We start from the raw sequence: 17,768 nt of genomic DNA, 5'->3' as shown, positions 1-17,768 counted from the left end.
ACTTGGGGAACTCTAGTTTTAGAACATCCTTATCCCAGGATGAATGGGCAGAAAGATAACAGGAAGTATTAAATTGTTTTAGCATATTAAATATCTGACTAAAAGGAAAATGTTTATTTGAAACTTTCAAGATCAGTGTCTTCGAGTGCTGTGTAATTGCTAGTGGTCATGCCATTTGGATGAGTGAAGTTCTTATTTGACATTCATTAAGTATCTGAGTGTCTTCAATTGCAAGTGGTAGAAATTTACCTTCCACTAGCTTAGGGGATTGATTGGTTTCTGTCTCTGGAAAGGATGTGGGGTTAGGCTGGCCTCAAGATCTCCTGGGTCCAGAGATTTAAATGATGTCATCTGCATGTGGCTCTTGTCTGTCTTATCCCGTCTTTTCCGGGCATCAACGGTGATGCTTACTTTGCATGGCTGAAGACATGGTTACAGGCAACTGCAGGCATATTAGCTTCATTTAGCATCTCTTCCCTGTCCCTGTGTCAGTTTCAAAGGAAGACCAGGAACCTGCAATGCCTTTGATTAGAATATTGGAGCTGTGGCTTCTTTTCCAACCTTTGTCCCTGCACTGCCACATCTACCTGAACAAAACATTTGAAGAGGTTGTCTGTGTCTTCCAGGAATTAAGTGGATCTCTGGAAAGTTGTTTTGTGATTCATCTGAATTTGTGGGAATGTCTCCCAAGTGCAGGCACCAGAGCCCTATGGTGGCTAAAGCCCTGGAATGGGCCAAGTCATCCAGGCAGGAGACTCCAGGGAGTGGCAGGAACTGTGCCCAACTAGAGGGTGCATCCCCATAGCTACTCAGCACCAGATGAATGATGACGGGCCGGGTGCCAGATCTTCCCATTTTTAAAAGAAGCCAGAAATCCAAATTTGAATGTAAATGTTCTCAAGTCTGAAAAGATTGGTAATTAATTCAAGCATTTTCTAAATCACTATCTGGGCCAAAGCACACATCACTTGTGATCTCTCCTCAAACTCGTTTTTTAAAGTATAAAGCAAGATCAAGAGTGCTGGGGCACTCTGCTCAAGGCCAGAGGGTGGTGACGTGGCTGACCAGGGCTCAGTCAGAGGTCTCCTGACTCCCTGAGCCTGGGGCCCTTTTGAATGGACCACGTTGTAAGCTCTTGTTTTCATTGGCAATGTCTTTGTTTGAATTTTTTTAAAAGCCGTATTACCTCTGTACTAGATTATAAATTTTTGGCCTGAACTCAGTAGTTTTATGTCAGATTCTATGGTTCATGGGAGGTAGAATTTTAACATGACTACATTCTTTTGTGTGAAGTTGACAGTGGGCCAGCCAGCAAGGATGTCCATAAGAGTCTGATTGAGCTTGCAGATACCAAGTTGACAGATGGGAGAGTTTGTGTCTATGTTATAAATTAAAGTAAGATTCTAAGCAAGAGCTTAAATATTTCTGATGACATTTTAATTTTAGTCAAGTAGCCATTAATCAAAAGATTGACTTAATGATTCTTGTTCAACAGAAAAATCTGCTGAAGTGAATTCATTTAGGCTTTTGAGTTTATGGACCCTGGAAAGGAGGACCTTTGTGCTTTTATTCTCATTCCTACTCAGCTTTCACATCAGAACAACTTTATTTGGCTTGTCAAAAAAAAAAAAACATTTATTTTGTAGATATTGGAAGGTAACTCAGATTTCAGAAGAAAGTTTTAATTAAAATATACTTGGACCTTTGATTTTTGTCTTATCTGGAGATAAAGAAACATCAACTTTTAAAAAATGGTCTTAGAAAATGAGTATTGGCTGGGCGTGTTGGCTCGTGCCTGTAATTCCAGCACTTTGTGAGGCCAAGGCGGGTGGATCACCTGAGGTCAGGAGTTCGAGAGCCTGACCAACATGGTGAAACCCCATCTCTACTAAAAATACAAAAACTAGCCGCACATGGTGGCACCCACAAGTAGTCCCAGCTACTCGGGAGGCTGAGACAGGAGAATTGCTTGAACCCAGGAGGGGGAGGTTACAGTGAGCTGAGATCGCACCATTGCACTCCAGCCTGGGCAACAGAGTGAGACTTTGTCTCAAAAAAAAAAAAGAAAAAAGAAAAGTAAAAGAAAATGAATATTGATGAAGCAGCTGTAGAAAATTGACCTCTTGCCTCAAGACAAATAAAAGTACATTTCCCAGACATTTTCAGCTGCATGGTTTTTCCTACCTCTGTAACTGATTCTAATTTGCCCTGCCTGTCCCTCTGAAACCTCAGAGCTTTCAAATTGCTATTTGGTTTGCAGGGCAAGTTGTAATGAGAGCCACAGCATTCCAAGTGTGGGCTACATGCCTGAATCATATTAGAACTTCATTTTTATAAAGTTCTTAATTGTTTCAACCTATATTCATTGTAATATTATAAAAATTATTTCCAAATGAGAGCTGGTGCTCAAGTTGGTGATTTTTTCCCCTAGTACAAAATTAACAACTACACATGAATATCCGATAGTGAAAATCAGATAAAAATGTTTAGGTAATCCCTCATCCTCCCAAGAAGACACTTAGAAAAAAGTAAGAAAAAATGATGCCTTCATGATGGTCTTTGTGCTAAGTATGTTCTGGTTGCTACCAATACACATCAAAAATACGAACTTTGGTGTATAAATAGTGGTAGTTTCCCCATTTTTCAAACAAATTGGACGCAACTTCCAAGTATTCTGAAGGAGGGGTCGTAGGTGTTGCACCTAATGTGGGTAATTCTGTGCCAGCCAGGCAGCCTTCTGCTGTGTTCATGAGCATGGTTCTAAAATCGAAGCTGTAATGTCTCTGCGTCTCAGCTCCCAACCAAGCCCTCTGCACCTCTCTAGAAATAAATTGTGCGCAGATAGCTCTGGAGAAGAGCATGGTGTGGAGGGGATTGTGCAACGTGATGGCCTTTTCTAGGTGACGTTATGGAAAATATTTTCTTAGCAGTGCACCTGAGGTCATTTTTTATACCTTTGTGGAGAACAAGCGAAAGTTCTAATCACAACTGCAGGGCCCTTCTGTTTGCCGGACAGGGACGTAACAGTTAGAACTTCCAGCCATGAGTTACTTCAGTAGCTCTGGATACCCTCAACTCTTATCTCCTAATAGTCCTAATTTTAGTTCTCTGTTCATTCACTTCTTAAAGCGAATGAACCTCAGGGCAGAAATTGTTCAAAGTCATTTGTTTGGTGGAAGGAATCCTTATGTGCTTTATCAGCCACAGAGTCACAAAGGAATTTTGTTTGCTTAGGATGAGTCCGGTAAGTGGAAAGTATCTATTTTCAGATACTGATAGGAAGGGATGTGGGGAAAGAGAGGAGAGATTTTTATCTGTAGTGGTGAACTCGTATCACATTTTAGGTCATGAAGCTAGCGAGCATCCATTTGTAGAAGCCAGAAGCAATTGCAACACTTGCAAAGTCTAGGGAATCTGGTATGACATATTTATTGTTTGATTTCCCTATGAAATTAATTAAAGTTAAAATAGTATCCAGAATAATCATATCAAGTTATGCATTACACTTCTTACTGCTGGGCCCTCACTGATCTTGAACGCTTTGTGCTTACCTCGCTCTGGTTACTTTTATTATTGAATTATGTTTTAAAGTAGGCCCTCACATTTCAGTGGTAGAAACGTATTTTGGGAGATAAAGTGAGCCCTTTTTCAATCTGTGTCTTGAGATTTTTGAGAAGGGATGCACGGGCCTTTCAAGATAATTCCTACACCACTGAACATCTCCTGTCTCCCCCAGTGCTCATGCTGCCATGAAATAGTTCCCCCTCCAGGCCCCCTGCCACCTCTGCCAGCCTTTATACCCGACAGGGGCTCCACACGAGGGGTGCTTCCTGTTTCATCTCAATATGTCATAATTTGTAGGGAATTGTCTTCATTATAATCAGATTAAGTATCTCAGTGTCTCCTCTACATGTGAGAGGCTTTTTTGGTTCTTTTTGCGTATTCTTGGCTGAATGAAAACCAATTACTAATTATGTATTAGTCTGAGAACATAGTGTTTAGGGTGAATATATCTGAATTAATTAAGTGTCATTAATAATGCCTCTCAGAATTTATGAGCATATTCTTTGCTTGACTTAAAAATGATATAAATTAGTGAGGTTTATTTTTTAAATGTCACACTGTGAGATGGCTTTGTGGGGACACCTTTCTATGCCTTAATTTCAGAACCGCTATCAGCTGGGTCTCACTTATTTATTCCTTGTCCAGTAGCAATTTAGCATTCCCGTTTCTGCAGCTTAATTGCAACCTCTCTTTTCCTGCCAGCGTGAATTTAGCCTTACATCTGCAGGAGTGATGCTCATTGCAGTCAGCCAATCTCACGCAAAAAAACAAACCTGTGTTTCGCAGTGTTGGAGGGAACTTCCATGTGATGTAAATTTCAATGCCTTGCTCAGGAGAGGAATTGAGGTACCTTTTCTGAGTTGGGCTGTATGGTAATTTAAAAGGAAAGGCCCACATAAATGTTACTATGTTTTGTGTTAATTTTATTTTTCATGAAGGAAACTGAGACAATTGGCTTTAATAAATAATTGCCTTAGAAATAGATTTTACATCCTTCAAGGATACAGTGTATGATTGATTAAGATTTAATGGAGCTTTGAGGAGTATTTTCCCTTTTTTAAAATGACAAGAAATGTTAGATGACAACTTTTCAGTTACACAGTTCTTTCCAGATTTCCACTGTGCTATTGAAACCACAGCTGTTATAATTGTAGTAGCCCATGGTACATATTTAGTTAACTGTGTATTTCATCATCTATCCTAAACATGTACTTAATTATTATTTTTTTTTAAAATAAGGAATCTTTTAGAAGTTTTTTTAACACAATGAAGACTTAAATTTCAGGCAGATATCTTATGAAGTTGCTGGGAATCTTATCTCACAGGCTGTTAGGAATTTGAAAGTATCTTGGGTTCAGCCAATCCAGCTCCCTAAATTTTATATTCCAGGTAACTCGTGTGAGTTATGTTGGCAGAAGAAGATTTAAGATTGGGCTGAGTTCCAGGTACAGCTCTACTGTTTAATAGCTTGGACCTTTTCTAATCTCACTAAGCCTCAATTTCCTTATCTGTATAATGGGCATGATAATAGCACCTCTACCCCCTTGGGTTGTAAAGATCAGGTAAGATACTGTGTCTGGAGTGCCTCACGTGGATCTTGGCACGTGTGCCCCTAGCATGAACCATAAGGTTAGTGCCAGCTATGGCAGTGAGTTAGGGCAAAGCTGAGCCAAGACTGAGGAGCTCTCCTCGGCTTCCTCCCTCCCCTTGCCACATGCCAGCTCCCCCTCTGCCCTCACCCCTGCCCCCACTCTTGAGTCATACCATAATCAGGGACATTTTGGCGCTCTGCACCAGCCCTCTCCACCCCCTTTGACCCTGTTTCTATTGATGTGGACAACAAAGCTGCTTTATTTTTATGTCATCTGTGGAGCCCCAGCATGGGCAGCTTTGCTGCCCAAAGGCCGAGCAGCAAGGCAGTGCAGACCCACACCTGCGATTTGGGGGTGACTGGCACGGCATAAACAGGAACAAGAAGTCCCTCCCAGGACGCCTGGGGCCCCAGCCTCCAGCCGCTCTGTGTGGGGTGGGGAATTTCTAATACACTTGTTTTACAGGCCTGCAAGTGTGGCCGGCAGCACAAAGAACTATCCTGTGTTTGCCAAAGCGGATTGACAACCATTAAGTATTTCACAAGTATAAAGTGATATTGCTCTTTTGCTGTGAGAATTTTATTGAATATTTGCAACCCGAAGGAACCTTAAATGTGGCCTCTATGTGATAGTATAACGGGTGCTTTCACTTTGTTCAGCTAACCTAAGAAAATTTTAATAAACTCAAAAATCACTTTCATCTTCATGAATTAAAAACTGTTTGGATTTCACAGTGTATGCTTATTCCTATAAAGGGTGTATGATTCTTTCCTTCAAAATAGTAATGGTTAACACAAATCTTTTTGTTTCCTTTATGAATATTATGTAACATATAGATAGAACTGTGTGTGTGTGTGTGTGTGTGTGTGTTCCCAATGTAAGTATCTTAGAAAAGTGTCAATTCTTTGTTTAAAAAATATTGATGAAAGGACAGATACGGTGGTTCATGCCTGTGATTCCAACACTGTGAGAGGCTGAGGCAAGAGGATCTGTTGAGCCCAGGAATTTGGGACCAGCCCAGGCAACATAGCAAGACCTTGTCACCACAAAAAAATTTTTTTAATTAGCCATGCATGGTGGTGTACGCCTGTAGTCCCAGCTCTCAGAGGACTGAGGCCGGAGGACCGTTTGAGCGTGGGAGCTCAAGACTGCAGTTGGCCATGATCATGCCCCTGCACTCCAGCCTGGGCAACCCTATCTTTTAAAAAAATCCTGATAATAAGTGTAAAATAATGATGATAAACCACTGTTAGTTATCAATTTTAGGGTAGATCATATAGAATGGTTGGTCTAGGTAGAATGCCAAACTAATAATTTAAAGTTTTGTGAAACTGGAGACTTTAAAACCCAATAATCTTTATTTTAAAGTCTGAAAGTTTACAGCCCAGAGCCCTATATAAAATATTGAAGTTAACAAATAGGATTAACTCAGCCTTCTTCAAACTGAGAGCTCATTGCCATGACCTGCATTTGCACCAGAATTTGAATTTGAACTGGAGATAAGCAATATATTTTAGTTTGGGTAAGAGCAAAGTAACCAGCTAAAGGAGAGAGTTTTTCAGGAAGTTAAGTGTCCTTTCAGTTATTAAGCAGCTCTGCAAGTAATCCATTTCAGTAAAACTGATGAATGATCACTAAGCCTCATATACAACAAAGTAAAACGTGCTGTATAAAAAATAATATAGGGGCTTATGGGTACACTATTGAAAAACTAGTTTACTAATTAAAAGCTTCTCTTTTAAGTAATAGATCCTCTGTTTTGTGAAGTGTTTGTTTACAAGTCATTAAATCTAGCTACCACCTACCTGACCAAGAAGTTTTTTGGGGGGAATCTGGAGGGGAAATAAGGCCAAAAGTAATGTTAGGCAAGTGTAAAGAATGAAAGGCCACCTGGAAGAAAGATAAAGCAGCCATAAAGTAGCTGTCAGATCTAACTCAGTATCCTGCCCCACTACTCAATTATGAAGGTATAGATACTGCTCTGCCAGGACATACTACAATCTGCAAAATGAGAGGTTAGACTATATGATCTCCGAAATTCTCTTTTAATTTCAGCATCTTATGATTCCACGTAAACCAAGGTATAAGTGTAACTATCTTTGATTTTTCTTCTTGTCTCATTTCTTGTCTTCTTTGATAATGAGGACCAAATATTCTCTACCTCTTGGGGTAGTCTGGTTTTGGAAGATGGGGAATAGCTAAAGGTTTGTGTTTCTCTGACATTTAAATGACACAGTAGTCAGAACTCTCCGTCCCTCAAGGGCCATGTAGGGCTGCACTCCTTCCAAGAAGCCCATCACCCACACCTGTGAGCACGGGCTCCTGCTCTGTGCTTCTGTGGCACTTGTTGTCTGGGTTCAGCATTTCTTCTGTGCTGCTTGGTATTTTACTACATGGTGAAGGTCCTGCTCCATCGACTACAGTAGAAAACTCCTTACGATCAGCGATCTTGTTTTGTACTGACTTTCTGTTTCCAAGTGATCGTCCTGGAACTCCTTTCCCCTTTATGTCACACTCAACCAGCAAACACCTCCATCCGGAAGGACCCCTGTCATCCCCTGTCTCTGCACCGGCACCCTGGGGTCGAGCTCTGCCAGAATGAGGAATGTCACTCCACAAGTTCGCTCTGTTCCTGTATGTGAACCATCACAAACTGTGGATGATGCTCAGTTCTGCCTGGAAGCCCAGCCTGCTGTCTCTCTTTAAACTTGTCCATCCACATTCTTCAGTCCCTTTTTTAAGCTCCCTGTGTTCTCTTTAACCTTTGAAGTCCTCAGCCTGCCTCTCACTCTCAGCAGGTGTCCATGGCCCTACTTCCCAGAGAAAATAGGAGCCAGTGGATGGGAGCCCTGTGTCTTCCCTCTGTCAGTTCTGCCACCTCGCCATGACACCTGTCTCTTTTCCCTCCTGTAAATAGGAAAGTTGCTTCCCTCCTCAGAGCCTCTCCTTCCTGCATGCTTGGATCCCATCCCCTCCCACCTTCTTGAGAAGTGCTACTGAATGTCCCTTCTCTCTCAGGTCCTCCCTCTGTCCCCCATCCCTCTTCATCTTGCTTCTGTCCTTCCGTGCCAGGCTCCTTAGAAATAGCCATGTGCAGTGCCGGCATTTCCTTACCTCAGCTTAGCTCAGTCTGGGTTCCATTGCTACACTCCACCGAAACAATTCTGCCAGGGTTGCCAAGGACCTCCCGTGCTGTTCAATCTGGCTGACATTTCCCAGTCCCTGCCTTCTCAAAAGTGTCATATTCATCCCATAGCATGTTTGATCCCCCTTTTCCCTTCACTCCCATTGGGTGGCCCTGTGCTTTTTCACTTCCTGCCTCAGTAGCAGTTTTCCCCTTTCTCATCCTCTTCTCCAGGCTGTGAAACGTTCCTGTTCTTGGAGACTGCTTCTCCGCCCTCCTCCCTCTCATGCCGTCCCCTCCCCAGGTTACCTCATCCACTCCTCTGGGGAGCTAATGTCTGATGCACGGATACACACATTTTTATCTCCTGCCCCTGCTGCCCCTGGGAACTTCAGACCCACCTGTCCACGGCCTACCTGACATTGACACTTAGATGTCCCAAGAGCGCATGAAATTTAACAAGCTCAAAACTGAACTCTTCTCTTAAAATGCATTGTGCCAGTCAGTGGACTCACCAGCTACCCCGGCATGCATGCAGCACTCCCTCCATCTTTCTCTACATTTCTAGTCTGTCATCAAGCCCCGCAGATTTCAGCACTTGAGCATGCTGGAGTGTCTGCTTCCTTCATCTGTGCTGCCTCCGCCGCCCTCTGCTGAGCTGCTGTCCTCTGTGTGGTGCAATTCTACAGTAGCCACTTCCCGGTGCTCCTGAGCATGCTGTTCATCCCTTTCATGCCGTGCGCCTTGTCTGTTTCTGCACTGTTTGCCCATTAACAGTGCCCCCTCGTCTCCAGGACTCGCCTTCTTCCTGGAAGCCCTGTCCACCTGCCCTCTCCTTTCTCCACGAGCCGTTGCTCCCTAGGGAAGCCTCGCATGCCTCCCCCACCTGACCTGGGCCTTTTCCATACTTGCTTATGGTCCGATGTGCTTCTCCCTCCTGACTCTGTCATTGTTGGAGTTCTACACTTGGGGCAGTTCTTCAGTTAATGTGTCTGCCCCTCTGGACCATAAGCCCCAAGAGGGCAAAGACTGGTGTCCGAGCTGTGCCCAGCACTGAGTGGACTCTTAAAGGTTGTGCTGACGCGAGGATGGGTGGGGAAGGAAAATCAATAAGGAAAATTCTCAGTTTACTCATTCCATGTTGACTGAAGTTTTCGTATTTTCTCCACAAAACATGTTCCAGAGCAGGTACCAAAAAGCAAAAGGATGCAGAAAGTTTCTGGTTTCCTGCTTCCTTTCTGAGAAGACTCTGTTAAGCGATACTGATTTAAGCAGCCTCAAGAGGCATCAAAGCTTTGGAGGATCCACTGAATGCATCACGTGCATTTAAATAATCAGTGTCCGGTCCCACCTCCATGTTGGGTTTTGCTTTCTCTTGTTCCACAACATATCGAAGTGCTGATTGAGTTGGCATCCAGCTTCATTCGCATTGTGTTTGTTATCACAGGACTTGGATTTCCATTATGATTTTCTTTTTCTGTTATTTTTCAAACTTTGATATTCCTCTGATAGCATAAAGATATATAAACTTTAATTTTTCACAAATATACTCTGGAAATGACTTAGTATCATAAGATGCTTGGGGAAAGTGAACTGGAGAAGCTATATGATGTTAGATTCCTGTTTTCTTTCAGTGGGTTTGAGAAGCTAGCTGTCAGCTGTCACTATCATTCCTCTGTTGTGTTTGCCTTTGCTCTCTGGCCACCATTCCTTTCTTTTTGCATTTGGCCTTCTTTAGTTTAACTACAGCATATCTAGTTGTGCTTTGAATATTCTTACTTATATATTGCTTTGAATAGTCTGCTTTTTTTTGTTTTTTATTTAACAGACATGGCTCCACTCTGTCACCCAGGCTGGAGTGCAGTGGTACAATCACTGCTCACTGCAGCCTCGAAATCCTGGATTCAAGTGATCTTCCTTCCTCACCCCCGCAAGTAGCTGGGACTACAGTTGCACACCCCCACGCCCAGCTAATTTTTGTTATTTTTTTTATTTTTTAGAGACAAAGTCTGTTGCCTTAGCTGGTCTCAAAATCCTGGGCTCAAGCAGTCCGCCTGCCTCAGCCTCCCAAATTGTTGGGATTACATATATGAGTCACTGTGCCCAACTGTATCTACAGATTTATAACTGTCGTTAGTTGTGGAAAAATCTGAATCATCATTATTTTTTCAAATATAATCATCTTTTGTTCATCTTCTATTTCCGTATACATTTCTCACTTCTCATGGCTTAAAAAATTATCTATCTGATCATCTTAGTAACTAAAGTCTTGAGAATATTAATCAGTCGTTGCTATCTCTGTGAGCTCATGTTTGATTGATCTCCATCTGTGGGAAGCCTGGTTGCCTGGCAGGGGGCGCTCTCCTCCAGAGATCATTTGCATTTACTTCTGCCAGGTGTTGGGGCCACTTTCAAAGGCTTCCTTCAAGGATCTCAGGTTAATGTTGAAGCCTTTGGTTGAGCTCCCAGCTTTCCTTTGGCCCAAATAAGTGTTGAAACTGGCAGTTATCCTCAGGGAGTCCCTCCTTTCAGGCTTGCTTAATGGTCCCCACACTCCATGTGGGTTAAACTCACTTTAGGGGAAGAAAGGTCTCTTGGAGATTCCCTCTACTGTCTGTGAACCCAGCAATGTGATTTCAAAAAACAAAAAAAACCTCTGCTCTATCAAGCAGCTCATTCTTTTGTTGTTTGCTTGTTTTTGTAACTGAGAATCCTTCAGCGTGCCTGCCTTCTATCCTACTGGAAGCATAAATCTTTGACATGGTTTTTATTGCTAGCAACAAGGAAAGTCAACATGCAAAAATAGTTAACCAAGAGAAAGTTAAGGTTTTTCAAAATCATGTGTCCAAAGCCATCCCTGTCATTCACTGGAACTTGATCTTACCCTTTGTCCTTTGGAAGCACATCTTTGCTTTTGTTCTTGACTCATGTCCAACCCACCTCCTTCTCTTGCAGTCCTGGGGCCACATGTCTTCCTCCTTCCCTGAATGGAGGTTCTTCTTTTGGTTAATTCATGCCCCACCCCAGTCTTTATTTTTAAACTTAGTTCCTGTAAGGGAAGTAAAGAGCACACAGATGAGTGTTGTTCTTGGAGTTCAATATATAAATCATGTCCATTAATCCAACAAATATTTACATGAAAAATTTAAAAGCTTTCTTTCTCAGATTACATTTTCTTTACAGAGGGAAGTTGTCCTGGACATGTGACCAAAGGGGCTTGGGGATGAGTTTCTGGAGGGAAGGTAGGGAGAGTGGATGGGCAAGAAGCAGAGACAGGCGGCATGAGGATTGAATCTCCTTCACCACTGCCATCCGATGGCCGCCATGGACCCAGCATCAGACAGACACAAGAAGTGGGAATGAGGCAGGAAGAGAGATTATGATGGCAGAGGGAAGGAGGATGGGTGGGTGGGTGGGAAGAGAACTTCCTGTGTCCACCATGTTTTTTTTCCCCAAGGTACACATTCAAGTCAAGTCCTCCTCACCTGGATAGTAATAACCCATGCTATTTATTTTATATTTTTCTAGATCAATGAACTGAGCCATGTTCAAATCCCTGTTATGTTGATGCCAGATGACTTCAAAGCCTATTCAAAAATAAAGGTGGACAATCACCTTTTTAACAAGTAAGTGCAAGTATGACCTTTCATAAGACTAGCATGGCTGCTAGGAGTACAAGTTTTGTGAATTTCTGTAATCACATAATTTTTCAATGGGTGGGAGTAAAGTTTTGCTGATGAAGTTAATCCTGTGATAAACATAACCATCTGTCATTTTTAGAGAAGCAACAGCAGGCTCTCTGGGATAATATCCTTTGCCATATGGCATATTGTTCTCTATGAATATCTTATACGTTGAAAGTGATATTCTCATTATAATTCAGATTTTTCAAGCTGTAAATTGCTTGGATTTTTTATCAGTTATGAACCTCTGCTCTTGTACACAGAACTTTGAAAATGATGATTTATGAACAGCAATGACTCCATCATAGAACAATAAAGACCGAAGGTACATTTTCATAAGGCACAATTAGATGCCATGTTGGGCATTGAGAACATTTCTCCTTCATTTGAATGTCGTTTTAGACATCATTATGAAGCACCTATTATATGTTAGGTGGTCCATTGAGAGCTGGAAATGCAATGATATAGAAGACCTGGCCCTGCCCTCAAGGGGCTCAGAGTACGAAAACTGACACATATACAAACTATAGTTCAGTGTGCAAAGTATGATAAGGGAGGGGTGTGTGCATATGTATAATTTATATGCGTGTCTGGTTCCGTGGGAACAAAAAGAGGGAAACAGTTCTGAATGATTAGGGTGAACCTCAAATCACTCCCATGTGAGGATCATTATGAAATTTTTTTTGAGACAGGATCTTGCTCTGTTGCTCAGGCTGGTGTGCAGTGGCGAAATTATATCTCACTGCAGTCTCAAATTCCTGGGCTCTCGCAGTCCTCCTTCCTGAGCCTTCTGAGTAGCTGGGACTACAGGTACAGGTTACCATGCCCAGCTGATTTTTTAAAAAACTTTTTGTGAAGACAGGGGTCTTCACTGCAGTCTCAAATTCCTGGGCTCAAGCAATCCTCCTTCCTGAGCCTTCCAAGTAGCTGGGACTACAGGTGCAGGTTACCATGCCCAGCTGATGTTTTAAAAAACTTTTTGTAAAGACAGGGGTCTCACTATGTTCCCCAAACTGGCCTCAAACTCCCGGTCTCAAGCAATCCTTCCACCTCAGTCTCCCAAAGTGCTGGGATTACAAATGAGCGGTGTAAGCCACCGTGCCAGGCTGATTACGAAATTTCTTCAGGGATCCATTGTCCTTATGTGAAGCTGATGTGTTAGTTTTTCTCATAACAGTGTTTAGAGGCTGACTTTGAGGGAATTTTCTGTATGCAAATTTAGAATGTGGCATTTATATAAAATAAGCCTTTTAGGGGGGTGAGGGAGTGGCCCTGCTTTCCTCGGCAGTAGCTGAGACGGAACCTGGGGGCCGTGCTGGTGGCTTGCTCCGCTACCTCTTCCTAACTCACTGTCCTGCCACTGTGCTTTTCCTTCACTGCTCCTCCTGCCTGGCCCCTTCCTTCCCCACCTCTTGTTTTTTGAGGAATGGCTGCAGTGTGTGGCCAGGATTTAAAGAGGTCACATAGTCCAAGCGTGCCTGTGACAAAGGAGACAGACAGACAGCCGTCTAGCCCCCCATGTCTCCTGGATCTTCCTGCGGGTTGTACCTGGTTCTAGGAAACACATCTGTCCCTTTAGTAGACAGTGAACTCCAAACCTTTCTTTAGTTACATGTGGAACTCAGTGGTGACAGATGCAAGTCTGATTGACTGTCTCTGAGCTTTATTCCACGCTGTGACTGTTTCAGAGAAAACATGCCGAGCCATTTCAAGTTTAAGGAATACTGCCCGATGGTCTTCCGTAACCTGCGGGAGAGGTTTGGAATTGATGATCAAGATTTCCAGGTGAGTTGCTTTTGTAACATTTGCTTCCAGTAGGAAATGGGTTTTGCCATGGCAAAAAGGATCTATTATTTTTGTCAATAAAAGTAATTATATAATAGTAGTTTTCATTTTGTGTAATAAGTTGTTAATGTTCATGCTGAAGTAAAGTGTTCTTCTGATTGGGGACCTCTATACATATGATATTGGTATAAAAGTCAGTAGGAAAATATATTACTGTTCTTTGGAAGGAGACTGAGCATGTGAGGGTTTTATAGAATACTCTCATTTCCAGGTGGAAAGGTTCTGCTAGCAGAGCCGCCTGTTAATTTCTGCTGTCAGACATGTCAGTAGCCTGTGTGAGTGTGCATGTTTTCTATCTTTGTAGAGGCTACTTAGGACTCTCAGGAATCTTTATCTTGCTGATTTGCTGCTTTTCAAGTTGGTCAGACTCTTGCCACAGCATTTTTGTCAAAGGGCACCCTTTGTGCACTGCAGTGCTGGACTGTGGAATGACCATAGCACTGTGGTCAGCACCAGGAACTCAGCATCCTGGGCGTGTCCTGTGGTGCATCTTCCTCTTCATCTTGGTTCCCACCACGTAAAAATGTGTACTGCTGCTCTCCTCCCCACTCTGGCCTGATCCTGCATTCTAACTTTTGAACATCTGTTTTAACTCTTTAAATAACTGTTGAGCCATGATCATTTTTTTCTGAGAAAGGATTTGACATTGGTTACCCAAGTTTCATATAGCGAGCCAGATTCGTAAATGGCTAAGGATTTTTTTCAAAAGCGGAAATCTAAGGGACAGGTTGAACATCCCCATCAGAAAATCTGAAATCCAAAATGCTTCAAAATCGGATATTTTCTGATCAACATGATGCCACAAGTGGAAAATTCCACAGTTAAGTGCTCAACACAGCATTCGTTTCATGTACACAATTATTTAAAATATTGTATAAAATTACCTTCAGGCTATGTGTATAAGGTGTATATGAAATAGATAAATTTTGTGTTTAGATTTGGGTCCCATCCCCTAGATATCTCATTATCTATGCAGATATTCTGAAATCTGAAAAAATCTGAAATACGACCGGCTCCAGGCATTTCAGATAAGGGATGCTCAACATGTACTGACTTAAGTCCCTTCAAATCTAGTCCTAATTTGCCCTCAGTTTAAGATCTGAATTCATCCTGCATTAAGTGACATATTGCCACCCTGGGTGACTACAAATTGAATACTGATACAGCTTACCCTGTGTTTTCCTCCGAAGAATAGGGTCCCTGAGGCAAACTGAGATAGTTAGCACACTTTCTTAAAGATCTGTGCTCCCACTGCCCTCTCTGTACCATTGCCGAAAATTTCCAGGAATTTCTCACATGTTTGCTGAGGCATGAGAGAGGCTGCCATGTTTGGAGAAAGCAGTGCTGACCAGGCTGCCAGTGACACTGTCTCACGATAGCCTGAGGTTGTGGTTTGCATGGAGGTCCAGACCCTGAGCTTGAGGCTCTGTGTACACAGAAGAGCTGAGGGCTGGCTAGTGGGACAGGAAGGATGTGGTTGCTCATTTGCTATTAAAACTGCATGGGAGCCAACACTCATGTTAGGGCATTTCCTTTCTTTTCTTGAGACAATGTCTTGCTCTGTCGCCTAGGCTGGAGTACAGTTGTGTGATCATAACTCACTGCAGTCTCAAACTGCTGGGCTCAAGTGATCCTCCCACCTCAGCCTCCAGAGTAGCTAGGACTCCAGGTGTGCACCACCATGCCCAGCTAAATTTTTTTTTTTTTTTTTTTTTGTAGAGATGGAGTCTCACTATGTTACCCAGGCTGCTCTCCAACTCCTGGCCTCAAGCCATCCTCACAGAGCATGAGCCAGTGCACCTGGCCTTGGGGCTTAATTTTTAAGAGAGAACTTAGATCACAATTATGGACTTGAAGTTTACTGCTGTAAAAATAATTAGCTTTTCACAGATAATTTTTAGAATAGTAAAAAGCATTTCTCTGAAATTAAAATTAATAATTCTGTATCATTTTAGAATCATTACTAAATTTAAAGAGGCCACATGAAAATGAACTAGGTGCTTTTTTTTTTTTTAAAGGAATTAACAGCAGATACCTTCAGTGTCTTAAGAAAATCTCCTCTGCCTTAAGAAAAGCTGAATACCAGTGTATTCCTCCTTCTGTCCACATCCTTTTTTTGTTTGGCTGGGTGTTGCTTTAATAAAACAATTTCACTGGCATTTCACAGAAACTGACTTTTGAGGGCCCATGCATCTTATCTTGTTAGATATCTCAAAGCATTATTGAAATGAAGTCTTTCTATTTCTTGTCATAATCAACTCTGTCAAATGAGATCCAAAATGAACCCATTATGTTCTGAGTTCTGCACTGCAGCAAAGAAAAGTCATTTTTAAAATTTCCTCAAATGACCAATTTAGTTGCTGAAATGCAAAGACATGAAGTGGTTTTTCTTCCCTTTTTTTCACCCTACAAAGAAAACTACGTAAGTTGATATTGAAGTCAGTGCAAATTGCTGAGTACAAACTTTGAAGGGAAATTAGGCAAGTGGAGGATGATTCACAAGTAACTAATTGGCAAGTCCGTTAAACTCTTCACATGAGAGCTCCCTGTTGGGGAGAGTGGTGTGAGTGTGATTAATCATTCGAACACTCCTCCTTTCCTTAGCTCTGCCTGCTGCTTTTGGCATTTAAATTGCTGCTTTCTCTTTGGCAACTGTATTTCTATTTTTAAAAAAACTGTATGCTCCCCTCTATAAAAAAAGAAGAAGAAGAAGAAAAGTGTATTCAGTCACTTCAGTACTCCAGAGGTATACTTTTCTTCCCTCCTCAGTCCTGTATTTCTTTCCCAGTGTCTGTACCTCCTAAAATTCTTCAGCAGGGTCAGGGACCCTGAGTTCCAACTGAAAACAGGATCATAAATCTGGGGCTGTATCCCAGTCTATCGCTACTTGGCTTGGAAGAAAGGAGGGCAGTTGTGACAGCTCTGGCTCCAGGGTCACCTTGCAGGCCCCTGCGTACTGCAGGGATTCAGGCAGAAGACGGGCAGGGGCCAGGACCTGGGGCTCCAGCTGCCTGGCACATTGTTACTGCCCAGACAGTTCAATCCTCATGCCCCGTCCAAGTAACAGGTATCATTTGGCACATGTGACACCAAATGACTAAAAACAACCTTGTTTTCCTCTCCCAGAACTTGCTAATGTGCCTTTGCTGAGTAGAGTCTCGCACCGGCCGCCTCTGTCACTCCTGGGTACTGGTTACTGAAGACTGCATACATCAGAAAAAACCAACTCTTTTTCTGAGCTTATCAGTGTGAGCTGCTTTTTGAGTACTCTTTCCCAACTGACTTGGAAAGTAGGATCAGTGACCTAGGCTCTCATGGTGTTTTGGAGGACACTGGATAGCAAAAGGAGACCAGGCATTGCCTGCTGTGTTTATTTTTCCAAACTGCTTGCATTTTGGACCAGCGGCTCTAAATCAATGTGGTGATCAGGGGCTCTATCATCTGGTTTATTTCATATTCAGACCTTTCCATTCAGCCGAGTGGGTAAATGGTCCCGACTTGTCTTGTTTGTGTGACCACCTTTTTGCTACACCTGAAAAAAGTAGGTATTGGTCCGCGGAGATCGCTCTGTTTGAAGTAGAACATAGTTAAGTAACCTATGCAATTGACCGCTACTGGTGAACTTAAACTTCTTAAAAAGTTTTTAAGATAAATGAAAAGGATAATGAAATGAAAAATGAAAACATTCCTGCTTTCTCAGTAAACATTTGTATCTTTCCTCTGGTTTTGATTTCTGGAATATCTTTAAAAATGAGTTTTCCTTGTTGTTAAAGACAAATTCAAAGAACAGTTCTAGAATATTCATTGTTAATAGCAGTACCATGTAACATATATATGTAAACCTCTGTGTGTGTGTGTGTGTGTGTGTGTGCGCGCTCATGCACGTGTGTAACCAGTGCTTCTAGATTCAGAACGTTTTCCAATTCATTAGGGCATTTTTAAATTGCATGATTGGTTTGT

The 17,768-nt window shown here is 42.3% G+C and overlaps 1 protein-coding gene across 5 annotated transcripts in view; it reads left to right on the top strand.

The window, feature by feature from the left end:
- PIP4K2A (phosphatidylinositol-5-phosphate 4-kinase type 2 alpha) overlaps positions 1-17,768 on the top strand; it is a 176,985-nt gene that overhangs the window by 94,130 nt on the left and 65,087 nt on the right. For 4 of the 5 annotated variants that reach the window (XM_050804061.1, XM_050804063.1, XM_050804064.1 and 1 more), the window contains exons 2-3: positions 11,809-11,906; positions 13,652-13,748. In XM_050804061.1, the coding sequence (XP_050660018.1) occupies positions 11,809-11,906; positions 13,652-13,748 (195 nt within the window). Of the gene's footprint in view, positions 1-4,992; positions 5,010-11,808; positions 11,907-13,651; positions 13,749-17,768 lie in introns of those variants that run through there. The other variant, XM_050804065.1, reaches the window with a different exon arrangement.

The sequence above is a fragment of the Macaca thibetana genome, chromosome 9, assembly GCF_024542745.1.
Source record: "Macaca thibetana thibetana isolate TM-01 chromosome 9, ASM2454274v1, whole genome shotgun sequence".
NCBI classification, from domain to species: Eukaryota; Metazoa; Chordata; class Mammalia; order Primates; family Cercopithecidae; genus Macaca; species Macaca thibetana.
The sequence above is the reverse complement of the archived record's forward strand: the minus strand, read 5'-3'. Positions and strand labels throughout refer to the sequence as shown.